Consider the following 12112-nt stretch of genomic DNA (forward strand, 5'->3'; position numbering starts at 1 on the left):
GGGAAGAGCGCAATGATAATACCAACATGGGCCAGTGAAGCGACATCCTCCACAACTAGACTGAAGAACAAAAGGACAGCAACTTGTCTGTTCTCTTTCCCTGAATCCCCAACGCTGTTCCCCTCCCCCAATTCCCCAATAAAAATCTTTTAAAAAAAAGAAGCTACGGGCTGGCTGAGTGGCTCAGTTGGTTAAGAGCTCACTCAAGAGTTTGAGCTCTGAGCAACAGCAGTTCAATGCCCGGCCAGAGCTGAGCTGAGATAGGTAGCAGGATGGCTCAGCCAAAAAAAAACCAACAAAAAACAAACAAACAAAAAAACAAGAAAAGAAGAGAGGCTCCAGCAGCCCCAGGGCCTGGAAATACTGGAGGCTGGAAAGGTAGTCGGAGAGGGGAATTTGCTGATGCACAAGAAAATCTAATCTTAGAATGAAGGTAGGTTAATTGGCAGTGATTCACATTTCAAAAAGGTTTGATTTAAATATAGCAAATGTTTTGGAAAAATATGGCTTGATTTACAAGAGTTGGCAACCCCAGGAGATTACATGTAATGCACGAGCCAGGTGAAGTTTGCTGAGAAGTTCAGGTGCTGTGAACACCTGGTAGCTGCCTGAGAGAAACCTGAATGACACCCCGACCACAAGCAACTAAGAGCCCGCCTTCTTAAGCTTGTTTCCAAGTCTTCACCTGTCCACCCTCCCGCTTCCACCTTGGTCAGTGCCACCAGCAGCAGATCTTAGTGACTCTGTTCCCAGAGAACTTTCTGCTGCTATGAAAAACAGAGAAAACCACGCGGAATTTTCTCTGTAGATGGGTTCCCCCCAGCGGCCTTGCCCGATCCGGATGGCAGGGCAACCTCTGGCGTCTGCACCTCCCACGGGCAGAAATCTATAGGGAGAAGGCTTGTCCGGGGCCTTTGGGGCCACCCACCCATGCAACTGGATACGTACACTTTGTAAGTACTGGTTTCCAACAGATAAATGTAATCAAGGTTTATATGCTCAGAGAAGCCAACAGGATGGGATTGTTTCACTTGAAAGATCAGAAGAAAATTGTAACTAATGTTGTGGAAAATTACTTTGATATTGCTTTCTTGGTACCGAATCACAATTAGGCTGCTGTGAGAAGTACAGGGAAAGAATAAATGAATAGTAACAAATCAACACAAACAGCCTGTGTCAGGAACACTTTACTCAGGGAAAGTAACATAAGCATTATTTAAAGTTTTATGACTCTGTTTGATGTGATTTACATAGAGAGTCAAGGTTGCCCATCACCTGGCACATGGTGAGGGTGGTCGAGATCCATTTACAGCCAGAAGAACACAGCTCAAGACTCAAGTGTGCTCCTTGCCTACATCTGCCGGGCTCAAGCGGTTCATGGTTGTAGGTGACGCTGGCTTCAGCCTCCTTCCATCCTACAGGCCCTGCCAGCCTGAGGCTCCACGTTCCCTTCCCTGCTCACCACTCCACCCAAGATATCTTACATGTGCGTGCACTGGGGCAGCTGTGCAGGGCAATGCTGGCTGGCATGAGGGGCAAGAATCCACTGCCCACAGAAGACACGAAGAGCAAGAGCTCCGCTTTGTCAGCTGGCTACAGCACAGCAGGGCATGCATCGTGGCCACCAGATCCAACGCCACCTAGGAACATAACACCTGCCCCTAGACTGTACCACGGAGGGGGGCATGGCGCCTGCCCCAGCTGGACATCACAGACACACTCATTCATGCCTTCTCTCTTAGGCTTATCCCACAGAATGCAGACACTGGCCACGAGGACCCTCTGTCCATGTGTGCGCCCCAACCACGCACACACACACACACACCAAGATATGCACCAAAGATACACAGGCACCATTGACTCCTACACAACTGCGAAGCCAATTTTCAGGATGTCCTTACAATACTGCCCTGTAGGGCCCGGTTCTGCTGACAGTGTCACTGGCCATGGGAGGGCTCACATGAGGCTGCAAAGTCCCCACAGAGAAGCCAGTTTGGTCACTTGTCCTTGCTTCTTCAGAAGCTGGGAGCCGCCAGACCCACTTGTGACAACCACGATCTGTGAGGCGTGAGTCAGCACCCGTGAGTGGCTGCTGTCTCCTGAGGCCTATGGCCTTGGCTGCCTCTCACTGACTCACTGTGATTAAAGAATCAACTCATCAGTCTCCCTTACCAGAACCTCTGGTAGCAGCTGCCGGGCCTGGGGCCCCAGCTCTGGGCTCCTCATGTTCCTTCTGCCTTTCCATCTATTGCCTACAGGCCCACACTCTACTTTGAGAGTGCGAGCCAGCCAGTGCTGAGGGGAGGCTGCATACCTGAGGATCCTGGGCCCCTCTCCCAGGGCCAGGTGCCCCCAGGCCGTGCTCTGCCTTCCTGTGCTATGTGCTGCTGGCAGGGATGGTGCCGAAACCCTCTGCGTAAGCCCCCAGCCTCCACTCATCCTTCATATTGTCCATGTCCTAGAGCACATGGTGTCTTCACGGACCCTCCCCTAAGAAGGCCCCCAGGACCACTGCTGAGAGATGCTGGTCCTCGGGCCTGGCAACAGTGCTTTCCTTTCACGCCAAAGCTAGGGGCAGGAGCTGTGTCCCAGGAGCAGGCATTTTTTTTTTTTTTAGCTGAGCCATCCTGCAACCTGTTGGCCGCACAGCTCGGGCCAGGAATCGAACCGCTGTTGCTCAGAGCTCACACTCTTGAGCGAGCTCTTAACCAACTGAGCCACTCGGCTGGCCCAAGGAGCAGGCATCTTGTCCGAGCTTGCCTCTCTACATCCCATCTGCCTGAGGTCCCAGGACCATCCTTCCTGCTCTCCCCTCACTGCCATCCTCCTGTCCCCAGTAGACTTCTGCCAGTCAGGAAGGGTTGCCCCTCCAGTGGATCACCAGGGGCAGGTGGGATAGGAGGCAGCAGGTAGGTGGGGCTGTAGCAGGAGCAGTCTCAGCCTCACAAAGCCAGGAGGTGACCCCACCCCCTCTGCCCAGGCTGGAGGGGCTGGATTTGAGGGGTCTGCAGGGCTGGGCAGACAAAGAGTCCCACTTGGGGGGACTCAGGGAGAAATCATTCACCCTCTGATGTCCCAAATCACGTGGAAGAGGCCCTGAGAGGTGGCAGAATCCTCCTTAAATCCGAGTTTCATCAAAAGCAACAACCAGCTGAAAGATGAGAAGCCTGCCATCATTCCCAAATGGAGTGCATGGGCTAGGGATTAGAGGCCAGAGGTCAGAGGTCAGAGGCCAGAGCCCTAAGACTAGTGGTCTGACATCAGACACAGTGTTCCCATATTGAGGCTGATGCCCCTCCCAAGAGGAGGCCAGGACCCCTCCTCTGCCTGCTGGGGGCCTCGGCACAGACTTGGCACCAGGGCAGCCGTGGAGGCCGGCACCTTGGGTGGGAAAGTGGGGGCAGGCAGGCGGCGGGGCCGAGTGTGAGGGCTCACCTGGCACCTGCTGGGGCGTGAGCTCCGTGGGGTCCTGCAGACTGATGAAGAGGAGGAGGCCTGCGGCTCCGAACAGCAGGATGGAAGAGAACATGCAGGCCAGCCGCATTGTTCCAGCACGCAAGGTCATCCGGGCCTTGCTCCAGGGTCACCTGCTGGGTGTGGGAGGCGAGTTCTTCCCTCATCGTCCACACCGGGCGTCCATCAGGCCACAGTCTACGGGGCAGAGGGGGAGAAAGATGGTCCATCACTGAGGCACAGGGCCTCCCGGGGGGCCGAGGCACCGGTCACTGTATGGGACCAAGTGCGATCCCTCGATCCCTCCGCCCTGTGGAACTTACTCAGGTATGTACCTTGCACCTTTTCATGCCCACGGAGGCTGAGGGGAGTCCAGTTACTACCTGTGGCTGGGATACCAGCTTCCTTCCAGGGTCTCCTGTATTGGCACCCCTGGGAAAACCATGGAGAGAGAAACACTCTGGCCTCTGCCTGGGGGAGCACAGAGTTAAGCCCTGAGACCCATGGCCAGGGAGAGCAGTCACCCCCTCTACACTGTACAGGCTCTCTGAGCCGCTAAACCAGCACCTGTGGTGGGTTCCAGGTACAGGCAGGAATCCAGGTCCTTGTCCCTTGCAACTGGCCTTGTGGACAGAGAAGGCCTCGGGTCTCCCTCTGCTCTGGCCCTTCTCTATGGGATGCTGGGCACAAGGGTGTCCACAGAGCAGAAGGCTTTGAGAAGGAGCCTCGCAAGCCCAGAGGATGTCAGGGACAGACCGACTCCCCAACTCTGTCACTGCCCCACACCAGCCAGAGCTGTCCTTCCCTGATAGACTGATAGAAGGGCTGGCTGGCTCGAGGCCCCACTGGATAATTGCATTAGTGGGAGCTGAAGCTCTGGCCAGACCATGGCTGTCCCCAATCTTGAGGGCCTCGGGCATGAGGCAGGGCATCCAGATCTGCATCTGACTGATTCTAGGCTCCGAGCTGACACCAGTGTTCCTTGTGTTCCTGCACATGGACACCTACTGCTCTGGCCACTGCAGCCCCAGAGCTTACTCACCTGACTTGCCCCTCACCCTGGTTCTTCCTGAAGGAGAAGAAATTCCAAACACCCCAAGATCAACCAGTGACTCCTTGGGTCAGGCTGTGGGTCACAGATGGGGCATCCCAAAGCCCTCTTCCCAAAGGAAGGTTGTCAGTTTCCACAGTGGGATGGCATGGGTGCGGAAGAGGAATCCATACAGGAGGCCAGGACAGAGGGCCAGGTATCCCAGGACCTCCCCTTTCAAGGAGCGTCACTCTGTCCTCTGACTTTCACCTGTTCTTACCAGCCCAAGCCCAGGGACAGCACCCTCTTTCCACCCCAAAAGCCCTGGCTTCCCCCATCCTGGCACAGGGCAATGCCTAAGGGAGGCTGAGTCAGGTGGGCAGCTCCCAGCAGCCTCCGAGACCACAGGTGGGCAGCTGGTCAGGCCCCAGACCAGATGTGCTGCTTGGCACAAGGACGTTTCCCGGCTCAGGGTCTCCTCAGGTGCAGGGAACCCATCCTGACCCGGCACCCAGGCACTGGAGAAGGAAGCCCCAGCTCCCTATTGTCCCTCGGCATCCGACCTGACCTGCGGGGCAGGAGACAGGAAGTGATAAGCACAGAAGCCCCTCCCTCTCCTGCCCAGACAAAAATTCCCAAGGACTGGACTGTTCTCAGGAAAGCGGAGGAGTGTTAAATTGCAGGTTTGGGTTTCTCCCTTCTGCAGTCTCTGTAATTATTTTTTCACTCAGTTAACTTTAATTAACCTGCCCCAGGCCTCTACGCACGGGGAACGCGCATGAACGCTGGGTTCTCTGGGCCGTGCTGAGCAGGTGGTTCCCACGACCTCCTGGCTTTCATGTTTGGGAGGCAGCGCTGAGCCAGGATCAGCTTTGTTTTTAGAGCTGGCCCTGGGGTTTCAGGCTGGTCCCAACTTCACTGCAGCGGCCCCCATTGCAGAGAAAGGCTGCTGCTTCCTGCCATCACCAGGGACCCCCTGCCCTGGGCTTGCAGTGGGTGAAAATGGGCAGCCACACGTCCTCAATGGCTCAGACCTTGCAGCCCCTCGTGTGCAATCCTGGCCTCCCCCGCCATGGCGGATCTGGATGGGGCTGTCCTGGGGACCAGTGCAGGCCCCAGGCTCTGTTGAAGAACAAGGCCACTCTCGGCAATGCCCACAGCACGCCTGATGCCCTGCGGTCTCCCAGCCACTGCGTGCAGGACCCACTGGTGCCAGGCCTGAGGTGCAGGGGAAGCGTGAGCCACTGAGGGAGGAGGTGGAGCTGTTCTCTCCCACCCTCACTCTGCTCCCCGCCTCCAGCAGTTGGCTTAATCCCCTGGGTTTCCCAGGAAGTCAAGGAAAAGAGTCGAAAGAGTGGGAATAATATCATACACACTGATGCAGTGGGGACAAGACCCTTAGATGGGGAGCAGGGGAGCCAGTTCAGGCCTTTCTGGAGCAAATACACATGTACTAACTAACGTTCACTCACACACATGCCCAGGCACACACTGGCACATGCACACCACTGACGGTCCCCAGCAAGACGGCGGCCGTAAAGAAATCAGCATGAGTTCCTGATTATGCTGGCCATGGTGTTGGCACACTTTCTGCAGCTACATGGGCCTCCCGAGTCAGACACGAGACCAGGAGGCCAACCTGATCTAGGGTGACCTCTGACATCAGGACATATCATAAGGAGGAAGAGAGGGAAGGAGGGACGAAAGGATGGCAAGCTTATGGCTAGGCCACATAGCTGCCTGGTCAAACAGTTAATAAAGTGCCACACAGCTTCAGCCCAAAGACTCTGATAAAAAAAAAAGGGGACCCAGATGCCCATGCGATCATCATTGCGTTGTTTGTACAGTAGCTGGCGCTGAAGACGTGACTACAGAAGGGCTGGTCAGTCCCTTCTTCTCCGCAGTCTGTTACACTATCACCATTCGAGCCACCATAGATTTCCCCCATCCTGCAGCTATGACCCCCTTCTCACTTGTTTCTGAACTTGCCCAAACCAACCCACCACATGGAGCCAGGCTCCAGCGGCCTATGCGCCTGGAAGCCAGGATGAGGACCACATCCCTGGCCCCAGATCTGGTGGGGGGAAGAGGACGCAGTCCCAGGACCTGTACCTCCACCATGGCAGGTGCATCGGCCATTCAAATTTATCTTTTCAGAGGCCCCAGAGAGAATACAAGTGCCCTCTCCATGCCCAGGGAGCTGGACTTAGAGCCGTGTATGGCTTCCCCTGCCCAGCCCCTAAGCATCAGACCCCAGCCTCACCCTCATCCCCTGGGACCCTCTTGTGAGTGTCAGCTGTCACTGGAGACCATCTGACCAGCTAACTGCCTTCTCTGTGCAAAAGGAATCAAAAGGTTAGCATGCCTCCCCTCCTGGGTAACTGGTTCGCAGTCTGGCTGGGTCTTCAACGCCCCAGGAGGGGGTCAACGTTATAGAATCTGTAGAAACCTCTTTCCTTTAACCCTCCATCGGGTGCAACTGATCTCACAGATTTATTGCACACAAATCTTCAGATACCTAACAGTGACTCATCGCTTCCGTATCTTCCCCCTCTACCATAACCTATCGCCAGTCGTGTTTGTGGCTTAATACAGTAAAGACGTGTTTCATAGCGGCATCTTTGTGTGCAATGAATCTGTGAGATCAGTTGCGCCTGACAGAGGGTTAAAGGTGGGGGATAGATGGGCGGTCACCAAACCACCACCAGACACTCCAGAGTGCACATCTGATCCCCTATTTTTCCCCTGAGGGTCCTTGTCTTTAAAGTCACAGGTTATTTGCAGCAGGGAGATGCTGGTCCAAAGGCTGTTTGTCTCCTTCTCCTGGGGGTCGAGCTTCTCCCTGGGCAGTGCATGCTACAGTCTGTCACAGGCAGGGCTGGACTGCTCTGGGACCCCATAAACACATACACAGGCCTCTCCTCCCACCTGGGACTGTGGCATCCTCACCACGCACTGCATCACCCTCAGCTCCAATGACAAGTGGAAAACCCTCCCTTACCTCCCTGCCTCCCTTCCAAGACCAACAGACAATAAGAAAACTCAGACACCTGGGGGTGGAGTGGGGAGGGGTAAAGCAAGAAAAATAAACAGCCCATTGAGTTTCCAGAAGGTCCTGCCCTCATCACAATTCCAACTCCTCCCAGTGGCTTCTCTCCCTGAGAACAGCCTCACCAATTTTTACTGTAAGGAAAAAAAAAAATCCAATTAATCTTGTAAACACCTCCTGGGACACAGGGCAGGGCCAAGGATTCCTCCCATTTCCTTGTTTATCTGATTTAAAAAAAAAAATTTGTCTCTTCAGAATTTCACTCCAGGGCACAAGCAAGGACTTGGGAATTCAGCCAAAACACACGCACCTCTAGTGGTGACTGGCCGGCAGGCGGATGAACGGACGGCTCCAAGGACACGCTTGGCTGCGGCTGCTCCAACGCCTGGACACTCCCCTCGGCCACCCAGAGGGCCCTCTCTGGCTGTGGGAACCCACCCCAACACTCCACTGAAGGCAGCAGGAGGCGTCCAGCCACGTGCTCATGGGCGCACCCACTTGGTGTGTGGACCCTGGGCCAGGAAAGTTCTCTGTCCAGTCAATCTTCGCACGAGCAGGAGCAAACAATGACGTCCCTCCCTCCCGGCTGAGGGCTCCAGGAGAAGCTGCTCATCGGGAGAGAGGCTGCTATGGCAACTTGAGGAGAATGGAGCCAGGCACTGCCGTCACCTTGAATTCGGCACCAAGCATTCACCCTGGTGGCAGAGGGGCCGAACCTCAGCCCTGCCCCCCGCCGGGGTGGTGCTGGGGCTGACCTCAGCTTCCCTGCTCAGCCTCCTGGCCTCAGTGTCTCATTTGCTCTTCACCGAAACGGCGTACACAGCCCAGTCCCCTGAGAACACCACCTCCATCTGTTTTGTCAGACAAGTTCTTCTGTGTGTGCGGCTCCTGCTTTACTTCTGAGATGGGGTTCTTCTTGATTTCAGATCATTAAAATCCTGCAGTTAATTAAAATTGCTCTAACAGCAGCAGCGGCGGCGGCAGCAGCAGCAGCAAACTCTGGGACGAGTCCCTCCAGTTTTTATGCGTAGGCATAAAGTTGCAATGCTCTGCGACGATGACAAATGGCTGCAAGTGCTGGGACTTGAAGGCGGGGTTGCAGGCTTGGAACGGCTTGTGCCCCACTGCTGACAACGGGGAGCGCTAACCTGGGTCCTGAAATGCCCAGGGCCCAGCCCCCCCTTACACGGGCCCTCAAGGTAGCACTCCACTCTACCTCCATCTACCTCCCTATTATGAAGCAGGGATTCCTTTCAGTTCTCCGTGCTCCTTGCAGGGAGGAAAAAGGGAGTCCTAACATAGAGGCTGAGGTGTAGATGAGGTTCAAACAGCCCCAAAGCCTTGTCCCCACGGTCCTACTAGGAACGCCACAGCCCGACTTTCCACCATTGCTTATACCAAGAGGCGAAGGGGAAGGACGCCTGCAAACACATAGCTGCAGCGAGTGTGGTCCCGACAGCCTGGCCAGGGTGTCACAAGCCACAAGGCCCTCCGTTGCTGTTAGGGGTAGCACCACACCATAAATACCGTCTCTCTTACATTTTCATGGCATTTTGTACCAATGGGGCACAGTAGGAGATAGTAATTCTGCAGGTAGAGTAACCGACTCCTCACCACCCCGACCCTGGCAGCGTCTGGCATGAGGAATCAGTCCCCCCAAATCTTGTGAGTGTGTGTGTCCCTCCACGACAGCCCTTCCCCCACAGCGTGAGAGCAGTCACACGCCTGTCTCAGACCCTCGGAGCCTTGGCAGCAGTGTCGGGGCCTCGCCTCATCTCTGTATTCCCAGCACCGCTGCACAGTGCCTGGCACAGGGAATGTGATCAATAACCTCGGCTGCATGTTGAATGCACATGAGTTAATAGACGGAGGGGTTTGGGCCACCCCAAGAGAGAAGCTCCGTAAACCTGGAATTTTAAAAAGGTCATTTATGTTTCAGGCAGCTGTGGGTTTGTTTTGGTCAAGTCTGGGTTAGAATCAGGTCCAAATTGTAGCCCGATCCTGTGAGAGAAGAAGAGGCAAGGAAGTCAGCTCCACGAGGGAGCCAGGTGGAACCTGGCAGCTCCCAAATACTCAAAGCACGCTCCCTACCAGGGTGCCACTTTTGTGCCCTCATGTTGGGCGGAGAGATATTAAATCATAGGGCTTGAAGACTAATATACTTGTAGAGGTAAATCTTGACTCTATCTCTATACATACATGTTACTCGTATAGTAACACGTGTAACACATGCACGAACAAATATACAGTCACTTAGACGCCATACAATGGACTATCCCCACATATATAGTATGGTGCTAGGATACTCCTAAACCAAATTACAGTTTAAACGTGCCAATCAAAGTCAATGAAAGCAACACACGCTACAACGTGCATGAACCTGGAGGGCATTATGCTATATGAAACAAGCCAGGTACACTAGAACAAGTACTGTATGATTCCATGTAGTCAAATTCAGAGACAGAAAGTAGAATAGTAGTTACCAGGGGCTGTGGAGGAGGCAGGCATGGGGAGTTATTAATTAATGAGTACAGAGGTTCAGTTGGGGAAAATGAAAAAAGTTCTGGAGATGGGTGGTGGTGATGGTTTTCCAACAGTGTGAATGGACTTGACTCCTCTGGTGAAAATAGTAAATTTCATCTTGTGTATATTCTACCACACACACACACACAAAAAGCAAAGAAAGCCAACTGGAGGTTGACACTGAGCAGGAATCACTCTCTACCTGTTAGTTTCATTCATCCCACAGGTGACTGGGGATGGGCCCATGAACCGAGAGAAACCAGAGGGCTCAAGTCCATGCCCATGTAAAACTTGACCAGGACACGAGGGAGCTGGGTTTGTGGCTCCACTCAGACTGGTCAAGTCTGGCATGGACACCAGGCTAGGAGTAGGGAGCCCAGGTTCTAGGCCTGGCTGCCCTTCCAATCAACTGTGTGGCCTTCAAGGCTTGATTTTCCTAATCTCAGAATCAGTTTGCTTTCAACATCTTCAATATAGATGAGTTCCCAAGTTCCTTGCAACTCTGGTGTGAGACAAATGTCCTGGAGAACAAAAAGGCACCTTGTGAATTTCATTGGCATGAGGCAGCTTTCAGGCAGAGTAGGTGGCCCTCTGAGGAGGTCATCCCTCACCCACATCCTTGCCACAAATCTAGGTCACTGCTGGGCCCCTGTGGACCCAAGCTGCCAAGCTGTTTCCCTTTGAAACAACTCTGTACTTGCGGAAGGAGCAAAGGTCCCTGGTGCAAGTATCAAATTGGAAATTGTGTTCTCAGGTTCTTTCTGATCCACAAAGCCATGCTCCCCTGAGGCCTGCCTGGCTGAGGTGAGTTCCATCTGGGGCCACTCCCTACTGAGGTGACCACTGCTCTATGTCTGAACCCCTACAATGAGCCCCACCGCCCCCAACCCCTAGCGGGGATAGTGCCTCACTTAATGATAGAAATCATTTTGAGGCAGAAATCTAAACAGGGATAATGATGGAGATGCATCTGTATTTATAGGCACCTTTGTCATTTTAAAAATCATTAATGTTTAAAGAATGTAAAAGGTCAACCTGAGGGATCCTTGTGGTGATGATAATGCCCTCTATCCTGATTGTATCAATGTCAATATCCTCACTGTGGTACTGTACTATAGTTGCAGATGGTGTTACTGTTGGGGGGGCCGGTGGGATAAAGGGCACACACAATTATTTCTCTGCATTCTTTCTTACAACGGGATGTGAATCGAAAATGACCTCGAAATAAAACGTTTAATTAAAAAAAAATCAAGAACTTAAAAATAAAAGTTACTGTCCTTTCAGCTCATGTATAATGGAAGCAAATTCTGATGTTGGGCACGTAAATAATAAATAACCATTTTCATGGATCAGCGCCATCCTCTGTTGTATAAGAAACATTTTAAAGTTAAGGGACTATGCCTTTAATAGGAAAATTTGATGTGTTAGCAACTACTGGTTGATCTTTGTGCATTTTTCAATTGCAAATTGCACTTTAAAAATGCAAACAATTATTAATATTGATTTGGACTAAAACAATATTGAATTTCAATATATTTCCAGCACTTTTATGAATTACCCTGTGGATACGTGGTGATTATGATAAAGGAGCATTTGCATGCTCAATTTCTTTTCAGTGAGGAACCTTGAAGAGGGCTGACATGATCCAGGGATAATGAACTGCACAGGGTCAAGGCTGGCTTCCGAGTCCTTGTCTAGGTCCTCAAACTTAGCACCTGGCACAGACTTTCAGAGCCACTTTCCTCTCCGGGCTTTATCCAAACCGATATCACAGAGCACAGGTAATGAACACCTGCTCAAGGCCTGGACTGGGACTTAGCATTACAGTTTCTAGAGGAAGGAAAGAGAAAAAACATTTATCATGTTTTGTTAACGTTCCAGGCACCACGCTAGATACTGTATAAACACCTCATTTAGCTTTCACTCAATAACCTCTTGAAGTGAAAATCATTATCCTTATTTGTCACAGGTTTGGTTCTCTTTAAGGAGATGCTGAGATGGATCTTGGGGTGAAAGGTGTTTATTAAGAATCAACACCTGGGGCCGGCCGAGTGGCG

The 12112-nt window shown here is 52.7% G+C and overlaps 1 protein-coding gene across 2 annotated transcripts in view; it reads right to left on the reverse strand.

The window, feature by feature from the left end:
• The window catches only part of CHST8 (carbohydrate sulfotransferase 8), a 141496-nt gene that overhangs the window by 72925 nt on the left and 56459 nt on the right, over positions 1-12112 (reverse strand). The window contains exons 1-2 of one of the 2 annotated variants that reach the window (XM_019654470.1): positions 7843-8367; positions 3436-3651 (exon numbers count right to left, since the gene is read on the reverse strand). In XM_019654470.1, the coding sequence (XP_019510015.1) occupies positions 3436-3565 (130 nt within the window). In that variant the 5' untranslated portion in view covers positions 3566-3651; positions 7843-8367. Of the gene's footprint in view, positions 1-3435; positions 3652-7842; positions 8368-12112 lie in introns of those variants that run through there. The other variant, XM_019654469.1, reaches the window with a different exon arrangement.

The sequence above is a fragment of the Hipposideros armiger genome, unplaced genomic scaffold (genome assembly GCF_001890085.2).
Source record: "Hipposideros armiger isolate ML-2016 unplaced genomic scaffold, ASM189008v1 scaffold_224, whole genome shotgun sequence".
In the NCBI taxonomy this organism is placed as follows: Eukaryota; Metazoa; Chordata; class Mammalia; order Chiroptera; family Hipposideridae; genus Hipposideros; species Hipposideros armiger.